At 45.4% G+C, this 15939-nt stretch overlaps 1 protein-coding gene across 8 annotated transcripts in view; it reads left to right on the top strand.

Moving 5' to 3' along the window:
• The first annotated feature begins 456 nt into the window (after nt 1-456).
• Nucleotides 457-15939, top strand: part of ADCK1 (aarF domain containing kinase 1) — a 79622-nt gene continuing 64139 nt past the window's right edge. The window contains exons 1-5 of one of the 8 annotated variants that reach the window (XM_027638124.1): nt 470-525; nt 2177-2294; nt 3384-3521; nt 7900-7983; nt 13324-13566. In XM_027638124.1, coding sequence (XP_027493925.1) covers nt 3396-3521; nt 7900-7983; nt 13324-13566 — 453 coding nt within the window. In that variant the 5' untranslated portion in view covers nt 470-525; nt 2177-2294; nt 3384-3395. Of the gene's footprint in view, nt 526-898; nt 1123-2176; nt 2295-3383; nt 3522-3744; nt 3853-7899; nt 7984-13323; nt 13567-15939 lie in introns of those variants that run through there. The other 7 variants (XM_027638127.1, XM_027638125.1, XM_027638128.1 and 4 more) reach the window with 7 other exon arrangements.

The raw sequence follows: 15939 nt of genomic DNA, 5'->3' as shown, positions 1-15939 counted from the left end.
AGAAGTGCTCCGAGTTTGGTGGTTCTACCTTCTGTCACGATTTCTGATATACGTATGTATATACGCATACATACATACAAACCTTCTCCCTGCTGCAGAGCTTTCAGTGAGGAAACACGGAAAACAAATTGAAATATCCTAAAGTCTGAGGTTTTTTAAGAGCGCAGAAGACGGGCTTTCTGGGCAGCTGTGCCGGGCTGGGAGCCCCACCGACGGACGGGGATTGCGATACCCTGCTGTTCCCGAACTGGAGCGGGCCACAACGCTGCGAGCAGGGCTATGAGCAGCGCGCTCCCTCGCGGCGGGGCGGAGGCGTGAGCGCTGCCCGGGGCCCGGCGCTGCCCCCGCCGCTCCGCCGTGGGCTCGCCCAGGGGCCGCCCCTCGCAGTCTCTCCGCGCCCCCATCTCTCCGAGCGGCCGCGGCCGGACACTACATTTCCCGGCGTGCCGCGCGGGCCGGGCCGTACCGTGTGTGGGGCGGAGGGGGAGCGGCGCGGGGCACGCGAGTTGAAGTGCCGGTGAGGCGGTAAGTGCCGCTCCGAGCGCCGGCGGAGCGGCCGGAGCGGGGGCGTCCGGGCCCTGCCCGCCCGCACAGCCCGCGCTGCCGCCTCGGCCCGGTTCGGCTCCTCCGGGGGGCCGGGGGCTCCAGGCCCAGCAGCGATTGCCCCCGCGGGCAGGGCACCGGCTGCCGCGGGGCTCGGCAGGGCCGGGGCTGTTCGTGCGAGCGGGAGCGGCGCGGGGCGCGGGCGCTGCTCCGGGAGGCCCGGCCCGGCCCGGGGCGCCTGAAGGAGAACCGAGAGCAGCCGGCGCTCGTGTCCTTCACGGGCACATCCTGGGCGCGGCGGCGGACGCGGCCTGTGCGGGGCTTTGGGCGGCGGTGGGTGCGGGACCTCGCTGCCCTCGGGGCTGTCGGCGCTGTCCGCCGCTCCCCCGGCCTCGGGACAGGGCACGGACCGGGGCAGGTGGCGGTGGGGTCACCTTCGGGTTCCCGTAGGGAACCGGCACCGTGCCGGCTGCCCCTGGCGGCAATAGAAGCCCGGCTGGAAGGCAAGGGAGCCTCACGTGTGCGAAGTTGTGTGAAAGTCAAACGTGCCACCTCATGGAGGTGAAAGAAAAGCTTGAGGTGATCCATCAACGCAGGGCTTAATAACGGGAGGCAGTGACATCCCGAGGCGTGTTTCACAGCTGACAGGGTCCTTAAGATACCCCTAGGGGTGTCGTAATGGCTCATTTACATGGAAAAGACTCCTCGACACCGTATGCAAAACTGTGAAATACAATTTATTTCTGACAATTTCATTTCTGTGCCTTATATTGGAGGGGTTTAATTATTGCCTTTTTATTGGTACAATGCATTAAGCATGAAAGCAGGAACTTCCTTGCTGAAGGATTCAGCTGCTCTGCCTGTTTATTTGCTACCTAAAGTTCCTATCTTCTGTTTGTGTCATACAGCTGGTGGGTATGGCAATAGATGTGATGTCACAAACTGCAAATTATACCTTCAGGTAGAAATAAGATGTAAGGACAGATGGACTTGCATCTTGCTTTCAGTAAAATGTTCTTTTAGTAATTGAGAAAGCAAAGGAAAAAATAATGAAAAAGGCGTATTTTGTGTGTTAATAAAATGTCATTGCACTTTTCACTTTTCAATAAATTAAATTTTACAGAAACGTACAATGAGCAGAAATGGTTTAATTAAAACACATTGCAAAAAGTTATTTTTGAAGGTGACGGAGGATATAAGAGATGTCTGTACAAATGAGATTGGTCATCCAGGAAAAAGCCCCGAAGTTTCTAGAATTCCAGTGAGGCAGGGGGAGGAGGGCAGCTTTCTTTTGGGAAGTGTGTGTTCGTTTGGCTGCAGTGAAGGGTCCAGGATTTTCTCTTGAGTTTGATCATAGATTCAAAGGAGTCCTGGTCAGTCAGCTACCCATTCTGACAGGGGAAAGAGCTGGGGTGCTGCAGGCAGCTCTGACAGGCACTGACAGAATATGTCTCAGCTTTTCTGCCTCACAGTTACCTAGGCCTTGTAAAGAAATAAAAGGAAATAATAAAGTTTGGCTAAGGTTTGTGTACAGAGGTCTCTTGTGTTATATTATCTTATTTCGCTGATTGTGTTCTTGTGAACTGTTTTTGAAAGACTTGACCTGTGTCGCCACGTGTTTTTTGGTTACAAGGCTTCCAAGAGAAAAAGCAGAAGCCAGACTGACCCTGTTAAAGCTTCGCAATGAGAAGTAGGAAAGTTTCTCAATCAAGTCTAGGAGTGGGAGGATTAGAGGACTCCATCTTGATGGGGTAAGAGCCCGCACTCTGTCAAGGGTGCTCTTGAGAGCTTGCAGTGTAGATGACCGTGCCTTTTGATTTGTGCTACAAGCAGAAAGAATGGTCAACCATATTTTCTGTCGAATACCACCCATGGGAAAAGGAAAGAAAAACGTACCTAATTTGTTATTTTTTTTCATGTCTGAATCCTTTAAGGTGACATAAATAATTGTAATATATATGTATATATATAACATGTTTACACTACTTTATGTACTGCAAACAATGAATGCAGTGATTCAAAGTGCTTAGTGTAGGAAATGTGTTCATTCCCCACCCTTGTCTCCCAGGAGAGAAAGTGATCGAGAAGTGTCTCACTTCAGGCCTGTGCTGGGCCTGTGACAGAGCCAGGAATAGGCTGTTAATTCCTGCAGATGTCTGTTGTGCAGGAACTGGCACTTGAATGGGACAGTGATTATGAGAAAACAAGTCTCGTTGGGTTGCTCTGATCAAGTCCCCCGTGCCATACGTTACGTGTTACTCTCTGACTGCTGGAGTCACACACAACCTCCTGGCCTCTTCCTACACTCCTTGTCAGCAGTGAGGAGCTTTTAGAACTAGCCTGGCAGAGTTTCTAACAAGTTTTGGGTGCTCTTCATGTTGCAAGAGCTCTTTTTAGACCCTGCCTTTTTATATCTTCTGTTATCCCCTTGCAATCTGCTTATGCTGTGGTATTTTCAAAAATTTGCATTGAAGAAGGGGCCTATTGCTAGGATCAGAATTGACTTTTGGTGATCTCATGCTGCCTTCTCTCTGTCCACCTGTTGTTTCTCCTTGAAAAACTTTTGGGACCCTGAACAAATGTTTTGTTGTGGATGCAGGTCTAGCAGGGAGTTACTTCTGGATTTGTGTCCTGTAGACGCTGTTGAGTTTGGAATAGCAACGAATGGCTTACGTTCAGTTGCTGGGTAATTGTTTGAGCTCTCGGCTGGGGGCAGTGCTAGCAGTGTGTCATTAGGAAAGGAGCAATTAAAACTTGGATTGTCAGGTCCTTTGGGGCTGTAGGCATCAGATCACTAAGTTCTTATTAGATGTTACAGTTGCTGTTTTGTGTCTTGGCAGGGTTCAGCAGTCATGGCACGAAGGGCTTTGAAACTTGCCTCATTGACAGCAGCTGCTTCTGGCATCTATATGTATGGAAACAAATTCCTGGATCCTAATGATTTTGGAATTGTTCGTGTGGGCCGAGCCATTGCCACAGTAAGTTTTACCATAGTAATGTGCAGGAAGATTCCTAGATGAAGTTCACAAGAATTTGCAATTTCTTGCATTCCCTCTGCATTTCTAGTTGGCAGCTGGCTCTGGAAGTCAGAATGTCCATAGGGAGCTAGCTCTTCAAGTTCTTGACACGATGGGGAGAAGAGACATGAAAGCATGTAAGGAATAGAGCTGTTGTGTTGTTTCCACATTTTAGAAAGAAACAAACGGAGCTACTAGACTGCAGAGAGCTGTCTCTGCTTCCCTGGATAGGTTGGGACCTTCAGAGCAAGGGCTCACTTTGGGCCCATGTCTTCATCAGCAACCTTTCAAGGTCAGTCACTCAGTCACCCATCTCCTGCGGCCTTTAACAGAGACTTAGTTCAAACCATCTTCTCTGCATATGCTGCGTTTTAAATTGCAACATTTTGTTTTAGGGATCCTGGCTGTTGTATTGATAAACAATGGTAGCCATTGCCCTATGACCCTTAGTATGAGAGATTTAGAGAGAGAAGGACGGATGTTTTGAGTAAAGTGAGGGTGGGAGATGACATACTTTTGAGGTTGGAGTGGTTTCCAGATTTGTAAAATAAATGCTATTAAAACAAATCTGCCTAGCATCACTGATATTTCTCAGAAAACCTGGGAACGAAGACTGCCAGCCAAATAGGCTTCTGCCTTCTCCTTGGGGATATTCACTGATGAATCTATGAGCAGCCAGGAACATGGAGAGCAGAGACTCTAGAGGGGGTATCAGTCTCCCTGTACCTCAGTTGCATTATACATCTGTCACTTCAGGCCACAGTCTCCATCATTTACAGACCCCCAGTGGTAAGCAGCTGTCTGTCTGTATTTTCTATGACTTCTGAGCACTTCATTAATGAGTTTTACAGGGAGTCAGCTCCTGAGGGCAGATGCAATAAGAAACAAGCTCTGTGGGTTGGCTCAGGTGCCATGTGCATGCAGCATCATGAACTATTGTGAAAAATGAATGTTTATTTTGAAAGGGTGAAGGCAGAAATACAAACTGTAATCTTTCCTTCTTACCTAATGTGTGCTAAACTTTGTGTTCTGTCCCTAACCATAAGGCAGCACTGCCAGGTAACAGGGAGCAGCTCTTTCCCTTTTAAAGCGCAGAAAACTGAGGCACGGAGAGGGAATACAGCTTATTGTGGCTGGAGGAGAATCTGCTGTTCAGGCTTTTTGGCTCTTCAGTCTGCCCTTGAGTTCTGCCTGCTTGACGAGTGTTTCTCAGTCTTTCTGAAGCCACTGTTTTGTGGCAATCTTCTGTTTAAGACAAAAATAAGTGAGAAGTATGCAGTGATGAAGATATGCAGTTGGTCTGTGTTTTGAGTGATGGTGAGAGATTACTTTCCTGGTGAATAAAAAGTAGGGGAAAGGAGATTTTCTTTGCTTTAGATGCTGGCAAATCTATAGACATGCTTGACTTTCATGTTCTCTGCCTTCAGGGAAGCCACAAGTCATTGGCTGTAAAGCGCTTCACTGGCCCTGCTCTTGAGTGCATTAGAGGGTTCTGCACCCGTAGCTGTGAGCAGTGACTCCAAAAAACCAAGTTACTAGTGCTCAGGCTTCTGCAGGTGATGGCAGCATGAGTTTAAATCTGTGTGTCTGTGAACTTTTCAAACAAGAACGTTCTGTCTCTCTTTGAATTCTGTGTTTCCTCTGGTGTATACGACAGCATATGGTTGGGTTGTTTCTGAAAGATTCTTTAGTCCTGTTGCGCCAGTGATCTCTGCCTTCCCAGCTTGGGGCCTGCTCCTTGTTGGACAGTCAGAGGTCAGCTGTCGTCTGAGCACAGGTAACCTGACCTGCTGTCCTTCCTAAACCATGGATCAGGGGAAGCCAGTAGAGCAGACATGTTTATTACTAAGAAGCTCAGCTTAGGGCCTGCTGTTTTTTTAAATTAAAGGTAAGACTCGGTAGAAAACAAGTAATTTTGGGTATTGGATATTGGGGGCATCTACATGGACCTAAAGTATCTGTCCTTCAGTCTAGACCTGTGCAGGCCTCTTACATGGATGCTTTATTTAGTCACTGGACCATAGCCAGGCAAAAGCAGATTGTAATGAAGAGACTGAGATTCCTAAGAGCTAATAAGTTCAGTAGCAGCAGACACAAAAATTTAAAACCAGTTATGGAATGGCAAAGAAAACAAAACAAAAGAGAAGCCATGAGAACACATGAGGATTAAGAAACTTGACCTGTAACTGTGAGACTCCAGACAGATTTCATCTGAGTTTGATTAGAAAGATTTCAGTTGGCTTGTATTTTAAGTATGCTGGTTCAGTAGTTCTTTGCAGACTCCATAAGAAACTTGATGAAGCTCATAGCAGAAAATTTCTTTTTAAGCTTCAGTTTACAGAACTGGCTCTTGGTTATGTATGGATAGACAGCTATTCGGAGGGAACCATGACTTGGTAAGATCTGAGGATAGATTTAGAAGCAGTGGAAGTGTATGGTGTGGAATTCGCTGATACAAAGCGAAGCCCATGTCTTTGGGACATTTGACACTGGACAGGATACAAGATAATTAAAGTAATCCGGCATTTGTCAAGAGAGGGACTGGTTGACTTTATAGGTCTTTTTGTACCTCCAAGCCTCAGTCTCACACTGTAATGTTAATGACAGCACTCATTGCAGATGAGAGTGAAGTTCATGGTGTGGGCAGCATCATGCTGCAGAGAGTTTCTATATTCTGGTAAAATTAGAAATCTGGCAGAGCCGCTGTGCATTTGCCATATTCCTTTGAGAGCATCCCAGTTGTTTTGGTTTTGTGGAAGGAACATTCTGTGCAGTAACTGGAATACATCTTAGGCTCTGGCAGGGATTTGGCAATGTCAGAGTTGCCTATCATCAGGATCATCATAATATTAATTTAGTGTTTAAGATTATGATGTAATTAGCAACCGTTTAATTAATTCCCTCTTCCTCTGTAATACAGGCCAATCTGTTAGCTGCTTCTTTTCAAGTTGGAGGTGATAATTACCCTCGTGGACCAGAGATAAAATAAGAACCAACTCAAGTTTTCATGCAAGGCTGATTTGAACCTCCCTCCACTTCAAAGTTTTCTTTGAGGTTGTGAAGATACTTTGAAAAATTTTTCTTCTGAATGGTCTCTATGTAGCTGTACAGCTCCTGAGTTCACCAGGGGCAAGACAGCCTGAAAAACCAGGAAAAAAAATTTCTGTGCTCAGTTTACAAGTTTGGAAAACAGGAAACATGAGAAACCTAACCTCCGCAAGAAAGGAGTGTGTTTGTAACTGATTCCCAGCTTAGTCCCCTCTTGGATGCTTTTCTGAGCTTTTGAGTGTTTCCCTATTATCAGTTCCACTGGCTTTGTCTCAAAGCAAGTTTGATTCCCTTGCCTCCCTGGTTTTCATGATACATCAGCTGTACTTTATGCCCTTCCTGGGCATGTTTTTGATGAAAGGCGGGGCTAGTATCCTGTGCCAGAATGGGATGCTGCCCTTTCAGCCAGGAGATTTTAGGAAAATTGGCTTTTGATGGAAGTTACGCAAATGGTTCTTCGTGGCAAGGATCTTGATGTTCAAATGGCAGGTTAGTGGACAGGCTTCTCCAGGTGTACATTCCTTTCTCTCCCTCCAAACACGACCTGTATGCTTCACTTCCATTCACTGGTGTTTTGACTATGGAGAGAGGAACCTTAGTCATAGGAATTGTGAAATAGCCTAGATCTGTTTTCAGAAATCATTGAGGTGCTTAGGAATCTAATTTCATTGTCTGTGGCTGTGTCTAGCTAACAAGCTTTAGCTGGATACTCATATGGTGATTTTGTAATTGGATATCTGACCCTTTGGCCCTGTGGTCCTCTGTGCAGTTGAATAACCCCAAAAGTACTGCTGCTTGTGCTGAACTGTGAGCTTGTCTTCAGTCATTCTGTTCCCTGCTGAGCCATCTACCCAGAGTGAGCTGGTTAGGCTGGTTGGAGGTGTGAAGATGCACACCTGATGGGGCACAAACAGGGTCTGCATGGCCTCTGTTACTAGCAGCAGACCTTATTGTGGAAGCCCCGGATGGCTAACTGAGAATGAAGTCTGCTGTGCAAGATGCTGTGCAGAGATTAGGAAAATGCTTTCAGCTCCTCAAATAGAAGATAGTATAGGAGTGCCAAGGGTTGCTTATTTTTAATAGCTACATATCAATGAGTCTCCTGCACCGTTTTTTATAAACATTCATTGAAATTAAAATATTTTCATTTAATTTAATAATGAGTCTGTTACCATAGGCTTCACTGTGGAACCTAAACTTTGAAGCCTAAGCTACATACATTCTCCTTAGCAGATGTCTTATTGTTTTGATAGCTGCAGAGCTTGCTCAACATTTCTGGTTTCATTTGCAGACAGCAGTTATCACCTATGACTACCTCACCTCTCTTCGAAGTGTCCCATATGGAACAGAGGAGTATGAATTCCTCAAATCACAGGTAGGTAATAGCACTGAACTGTGTTCCTTGGAAACTGCAAGGCACAGGTGTGTTACCAAAGCCATTGCTGTAAAGCTGTCAGCTTAATAATTCAATATGCTTTCTACCAAACTAACAGCAACATTAGATAACAGCTCCATATTAGATAAACTTCTTGCAGGACTTGCATTGCCAATGCTGAAGGCCCCTTGGCAAAAGTAGCCCCATGCAACCAGTGCTCACTTATGTCCAGTAGAGATTCAAGTACTTGGTGTGTTGGTTAAGATGCATTTGGACTCTGCCACTGGTTCGCTGCTGCCCAGACTGGTTATGTGGAGGTCAGTGCTGAGAGTGGCCTGGCAGTGCTTTCTTATCCTGCTTATTGGTTGGTAGTGGCCATAACATGAAGGCTGAGGGATTTAAGTAGGAGGAGTGTGTTGAAAGGGAAATAATAGGGATCAATCAGACTTGCAGATCTCTAAGGAAATGAGAATTGAGTGAAGAAGCATACATCTCAGTGAAAAACACATTGTTGTGTTTTGATATCAGTAATTAACATTAGAAAATAACATTCTAATGTAACTAACATTAGAAAAAACATTTCTAGTGAGAAGGAAGATAAGCACCCTTGTTGCTCTTCTCAAGTCTTGTGCTGCATCTTTTATTCCAGCTTACAGCCCTCTAGTACCTTGAGCTGTGAATGACACCTAGTTTTAGCTGAGTGCATGTGGTGTATGTAGCCAGGGTTTCTCTGCTATTCCAGCTTCAGGCCTCCTTGGAGTGGGAAATATGGCTTGTGCCAAATTAGCCCAGTCTGCATAGTATGTTTAAATTAAGGTCTTTAACCTCATTTTTCTTCTTAATGTGTGTAGGATTTAGGCCACTGATGTGGTCATAATGCATGGAGTGGTGCTCTCCAGGGATTCTCAGATTGGAAGGACTGTAAAGCTGGAAACAGTGTTGGGTAAAGTAGAAATCAGTGACATTGGTCTCCAGTATGGTTTAGTATTCCTCTGGCAGAAAATCCAAATCATCTGTATGGTCTTAGCATATATGGAATAGTTTGCAGAATGACTTCCTTGAGCTTGTTCTCATCCTCTCCTACCTGAAGATGCTAAGCTGTTCTGCTGTAGCTCCCCATCCCAACTGAGAGGCACTGATGCCCTGGAATAAAATGGAGATAGATGTGTGGGAGTCTGGAGCTTCACTGTTCCTCTGCCCATGTCTCTGCCCGTGTTCTTTTGAAATCTGGTTTGCAGAAGGGCTGCTTGTAGCTTTCTTAAGTGATACCCAAGTTATGGAGTTATCAGTGCTGTGAACAGCTTATCATTTGGCAGAGTTTGCAGCAGCCATTGCAAACTCCTGACCTTTTGCTGTATCTCCCCGTAGCTTCATTAACCTCTGTCATGCAGGTTTTGATGGTTCATCAATCTGTGCCCCAGGCAGCCAGAAAGGGCCCTGTTTCCTGGCACTGCACGGAGCTGCACCCTCCCTGTTGGCAGCCAAGACTAGCTGAGTCAGCCCCTGTGTGTGGCAGAGCCAGCGGCAAGCACAGCATGCCAGCATGGCACAGGACTATGTGGTGTGGCCAGCACTAGCCTATGGCTGCATGAAGGGGCATGACCTGGGAGATAAGAGGAAGTAGGCACAGACATAGCACTAGTTAGTAAAACTTGTTGGCCAGTGGAGGCCTGTCCTGCTGTTGGCAGGTGTTATGGAGTACCACCACTGAGCCTGGCAGTGACAGCACTTCTGGGTTCCTCAGCAGCATCCCTGTAGAGCTTGTACTAGTGAAGCATCAGTTTGTCATGGGAGATTTTTTTGGGCCTGGACAATTGCACACCAAACCCTTTATCTCAGTGCAGTTCTAAGTGAATGGCAACCACATCTTTACCATCTTGCAGCTCTTTTAACTCTCTGTGGGAGCTGATTTTGTGGTCTTGTACTATCTCAGAATCACTTTTAAGAAGTTGCCCCATTGGAATTGGTACTAAAGATTACTAACTGGATGGGACCAAGAAGATGTGAATTCCCCTCCCAAGTAAGTATTGTGTATTAAGGATACTTATCCAGATGTTGCTTCTACTAACTTCTGCCCTGGATAGTTCTCTGTTGCTGTCAGCCATTCATCCTACTCTCTTTGCTTTCTGTCCTTCCAGTGGGGCCAGTTTAACGTCCTCTTCATAAACTGAGAGTTTGGAATTTTCTTTTAAGCATATGTATGAGTTGGCTACTGATTTTCAGAATCAGTTTTGGTGCTGTGCTATAGGAGAGATTCTGTGAGGCAGGGGGTGTGTGTGTGTGTGATAGGGTGGCCAGGGACTGCAGATAGTGCCAAAAGGTCTGAATGTGGCTGCTGTTCCTCTGTCTCTGGTGAGGCGATACAGCTCCATATGTGTCTGAGATGGGAGTTTGCAGCTGGGAGTGGCAAAACACTTTTTTTCTGTGGATCTCCTCCTGGTACTCAGTAGGTACTGCTGGGTGCTACTCCAGTGCAAATAATGCTTAACTTGCTCTCCATGGATTCTCAGTAAGCCATTAAATTGGAGTCTGTAAATTACCCATGGCCTCAGATGAGAGACGGGAAGCTTCAATGGCACCACCAGTCTCTCAACCTATTGGGGCCAAACAGGGACATAGTCATTAGGAAGCAATTAAATGCAAAACAGATTAAGAAGAAAATGGGTTCCCCATGGACTTTTAGCCAGATTCCTGATTAGCTCCAAGGAATTATCTTCAATCTTACTATATCTTTCTGTCCCTCATGGACTGCATTTGATGCTAATAGTCTCAGCCCCTCAGTTCTCAGCACTTTTTTTATGGCCAGCAGATTGGGGGTGTTTTACTGTTTACCATAAGGCAGGGAGCAGTTGATGGGAATTCACCACGTGTCCTGAGGTTGGTTCTCCTGTCAACCAGGAGATAAAAGAATCCACTTAGCTGATGGCACTCACAGCCTTTCCTCAGCAACAACCAAGAGAAAAAAATGTCTTTTCTTTTCCATTCCTGTCTGTTGCAGGAATGAATGTGCTTAAGTGCTCAGGCTTTATGCCTTCCCAGTGGTTGCTTCATCTCACCACTGGTGGCTGGACCACATAGGAAACTTCATCTTTCTCCTAAGTTGAAGATCCTTCCTGGGGTATGTGCCCTTTTCCTGCATATGATGATAATGCCAATGTACTGATGTCAAGGCCAGTGGTAGCTGTGGTTGGCCCCAAGACATCTTATGTCTGTAGGTCTAGTGTCAGGAGCATTAGGAGAGACGAACTTTCCTCAATTCATGTCTGTTTCATTAAATGATTCTGGACATCTTTGCCACATCTAAGCTTGGGCATTTCTTTTAATTTCTGCCCCTGCTTGCACTGAGTCAGAGGAGAAAGGAGGGCAGCCTGCTCCGTGCCATTTCCTTAACTATTGCTTTCTCAGCAAATGATTTTTTTTTTGTAGAATGCTACATTTCTCAGATGTTCTTCTGCATCCTTGAGTGTTGGCTTTTCTGAGTGTTTGTCTACCCAGTCTCAAGTCAGGCTACCTTGTGACACTTCCAGCATGCCTCTCATCGTAGCATCTGGATGTCTTGGCTGACGCCTCCTACATTGCTGGCATCAATTTCTGTTGATTCTGCTATCAGTCAGGAGGTGTGTCACAACGTACAGTTTGCTTAAGGGATTCTGAGTTGTTGTCAATGTAGTAACAGGATTGCAATGAGTCAGTTGTCTTGCAGATTTTGGCACAAGTGGCCACAGTTGAAAATCTTGAGCAGGGCATTTTTGTGTCGTTTTCTTCTGTAAGACAAGAGGTTACTGCTTTGAGTGTGGATATAGGTGGGGTTTTTTTAATGAAGAGGAGATAGCAAGGAGAAAAAGGATCTGTGATCAAGGTGTCTCATGAGACAGTGGGAATCCATTCTTGAATTAACTGTTGGCTACAGAATTGCTTTGTCAGGGAAAAGCCATTTGGGGAAGTTAATTAAATATCCTCCTTTCGAGAGCAGAATGAGGATGTTCTCCTCATTCAAACTTTAGGTTATCAGGCTGTCAGTACCTGGGCAAATATTTGGAAAGCATAACCTTGTGCCATCATTATGCAGATACAATTTCTTGTTCCTTGGAGGCTATTCCTGGCATTTGTTACGTTTTCTTCTCACAGTGGAGTGGGTGTTTTGAGAATGAGTTTTGTCTCACAGTGAAGTTGCCCAAGTGATGGATTCTGGAAAGAACAGGAGTGGGTATACATGTGTGTGTTTTTCAAAAATAATCTACAGTTTCTGAATAGTTCAAACCAATGAAATAGCCTGTGTCTTTGGACTTCCCTCATGATTCAGTAACACTGTGTGCCTTAAATAGTAAGTGATGTCCTAAAATAGTTTCTTCCTGATGGAGGTGGAGTGCATCTGCAGAGAGAAGTCACCAGGAACTCTCCATGGCATTCCTTCAGAAAGGCAGCTTTGAATGGGGACTGTGGGCTATTCTACACCACAGCCAGTGTGTGCAGTGGTGGCTCTCATTGCTTGTGTTTCAACCTGTGGTGAACTGAGGTGAGAAGCAAATAAACTTCCCTATGAGACATGGAATAACCATTAGGTGGCAGTGACTTTCTGTCACCAAACTAAATGGAACCAGTAATAGAGAGGTGAAGAGCTTCAGAGCCCATCCACAGTCCCTGAGCTGATCATGTTTGGTTGCCCTATTATGTGCTCCCCAGGATGTCTCTTCATCTAAAAGGCATGGTCGACACTAATGCCATCTAAAAAAGCTACTACCAAGGCCAGCTGGTGGCTTGATTACTCTACATTTTGAGCACTGCTGTCTAGCAAACTTCCTGCCAACACATAAAGCACAAAAGCTTTGCACTGAAAACACATAACAAGCTGTAAAATAAGTCTTATAATTATACGACACTTCCTTTTCCTCCTTGTGCTTTCTAGAGTGGTGTCAGCTGAACGCTCTGGCCACAGCATCTCTAGGTTTTAATTTTGTAGCATTAGGAAGGTCCTTTTTTTTCTGGGATGTGTGCTATGAAACAAGATGTTCTTCAGTCATCTGGAGTGATTTATTCAGAGAAATGGGCCATCTACTGTGACATTTTTAGAGGAGGAAGAAGGAGAGAAGTGAGGGAAAAGAGGCAGTGCCTCATTTATTGCACCTTTTTTCCTGGCTGTGCACTCTTGTCCCTGAAGAGCTTTGCTCCAGGAGCATGAGTGTGAGTTTACAGGCACACCGCATGGCTGAGCTATCTCCCTCAGCTCCCCAGCAGGAGTGACACTGTGTGCCTTGGGAGCTTTTAGCCATCTCTCCTCCAGGTGGGGCTATCCCTTTTTATTTGAATCCCCGAGGACCTCATCGCTTTGCTTCCTTACAGCTACCGAAGAGGTACACAGTAGCCAGAGGAGTATCTGAAGAGTATCCCACCCGGTGCAGTGAGGAAACCATTAGGAAGCCCTTGAAGAATGCAGTGCTGCAAGGAATTTGCATCATAAGAAACATTATAAAAGGACAAATGGGAAGTGGAGAAATAATCATGTTTTATTTAATGTTTGGATGTCGCCTTGAGTCCCAATGTGAAATGAACAAAAATGAATACTCAACAGTACAAAGTGAAGAGATATGGCAAGAGATGGTATCTTCTCTGAAGAACTCATGTTTGATTTGCCTAGATTTCCACCCTACATGTGAGCGGTGCCAATGGATGCAAACATAGGATTTCTCAGAGGCTTGAAGGTCTGTGTAAAGAGGGAAGGAAACAAAAAGCAGAAATTGCTTAGGATGCCACTGTAAGTGACTTAAGGCTGATCCCACTGACTTTGGATGAGGCCCTAATTTGGGATATTTTCTTACTAAGGACTGTGTAGCCTTGAACTACTGGCCAGTTTATATAGTTGTTGGGGGCCACCTGTAAAATCAGTAGAGCTGACAGGTAGTCAGTACTTTAACCTATTTTAAGAACAGGAAGACACCTGGCTTGAGAATAGAAATAATCTTATCTGAGACTAGGAAAAATAGATACCTAAAAGTTTCTGTTGGGGATAGAGACATATCAGTACTTGCAATGTCAAACTGGACTTCTCAAGTGTTGTTTTATTTGCCCTTTGAGTCCTTAATAAGATCCATATTGTGGATTCTGTTCCCTTTCCTAAGGTTGTTGTAGTCAACTTGCAATGAAACACCATCTTGAAGGACCCAAAATTAGGAGTACAGAGATGTAAAACCAGGAGTGAAGAGAGTAGCGTGGTGTGCAAAAGGTATTTCATGTATCAGGCCAGGTTGGAACTTCAGAGCAGGACTGAATGCTGTAGATTTACTCTGCTAAACCAGTGACCTTATCACATTCTCTCCAAAGTATATCTGATAAAAGGATGTGCTGGAGGGTAGCTCACAATTATCTTACCTGTCAAGCCAGTGTCTTCATTTAGTCAGTTAAGTCAGTGGTGAGGGAGTTGCTGTGATGGGTGGTGTCTTGCAAACACTCCTCTGGACTTCTTGGCAATGTGGGAAGTGTCTTAGTGAGTTCCAGGCAAACTCTTTTACGTATGTGGGGGTACCCTGTTTGCATACTTGAGGGAAAGGTGTCTCTGAAAGGAACTCGGCTGTATTCTTCCATCTGGTGCCTCAGAACCAGGCAGGCTGAGGAAGCCCTGGGGACTAGGTTCCTCTTGAGCTGGGGCAGTTGCTGATTTAGTCTAGGAACAACCAAAAAGTAATGTTCAGTACTAGGTTTTAAAGCTAGCCCTTGCTTTATTTACTAGGGTGTTCAGGTGTCCTGCCTAGAAATCTCCATTTCTGTGCATCTGGACAGACACATCTGTGCCTGTAGGCATGTGCCACTGTGTTCGGGTAGGAATACTTCTGGTAAAGTAGCCACCTCTGAGACAGAGTCGAAGGTTCAAAGATGACTTTAGAAGAGTCAATCCAAGATAGTAATCACTTTCACTGCTAGACTAGTTAAGCCTATTTTTGGTCCCATAGAACTGACTTGAGGTGTCTTTATTTTTCTTGGTTTTTTGCTTACTTGTATCTTTTTTGGCTTGAGAGCTCTGTTTCAGTGGCTGCACATTGTGCTGATGGTGCACCATTCAGAGCAGCTTGCTGCTCCTTCCTCTGCAGCAGCATCATCTTGGCAGGCCTGACACCAGTAACAACTTGTTTTTGTCAGTGTACTGAGTCGATGTGACGTGGGAGGGTCCCACAGTGAGCAGATAAACATAGTGACAAGGGTGGTCTTTATACAGCCTCCACTCTGTTCCTAGCTCCACTTTAACAATGAATTTGCGTGTGAGCCTGCACATATATGTACCTACCCGGTGTTTTATGAAATGCCTGCTGCCAAGCCTGGATGCATTTACTATCTTGCTAGTTTTGCTGAATTTAGAGGTAAATTCACTGAAAAGGTCACTAGCAGAATTGCTTTTCAAAAAAACCCCATCTCCTAAAATGTCTTTACGGCCCCTGCAGTCTCTGTTTGAAAATGTACTCATTTTGAGTAGCCTGTGAACTCTGTTACTGTGCAGCCTGTTTGTTATTGTAGGGTTCCTCTGAACATAAGTTGTTTTTTACAGAATTGCTGAAGGGCAGCAGGCTTTATTTATCATAGGAGTGTTGTGTGAAGTAGGGAAGATATGCTTTCCTCCCTTGGGCCCTTTCCTTTGCATTCACAGTCAGGCAACACAGCTGGACATTTCCAGAGCCCAGCAGAAGCTGTTTAATCTCTGCAGTGCTCTGGTATCACCTGTTCTGTCTCTCCTCTTCCTCTCCAGGACAACTTCCCTGCTTCTGTTTCTTGCAGCAAGCTGAGGTTTTGCTGTTCCAATCTGAATTGGGGGTTATTCTCTGCCAACATACAGAGTGGTGATCCTTGACAGGGGAATGTTATTAAATTGAAATGATGGCTCTTGAGTGATGGGGAGTGAGGAAACAGCAAGGCCATTACCTAGAACTACGCTTTCCTCACCCTGAGCAGGTGCTTGTTTGGGGCTGTGTG

Source organism: Corapipo altera, unplaced genomic scaffold, assembly GCF_003945725.1.
Source record: "Corapipo altera isolate COAL_440 unplaced genomic scaffold, ASM394572v1 23, whole genome shotgun sequence".
Lineage (NCBI taxonomy): Eukaryota > Metazoa > Chordata > Aves > Passeriformes > Pipridae > Corapipo > Corapipo altera.
Note: the sequence above shows the minus strand (reverse complement) of the source record. Positions and strands in the feature narration are given on the sequence as shown.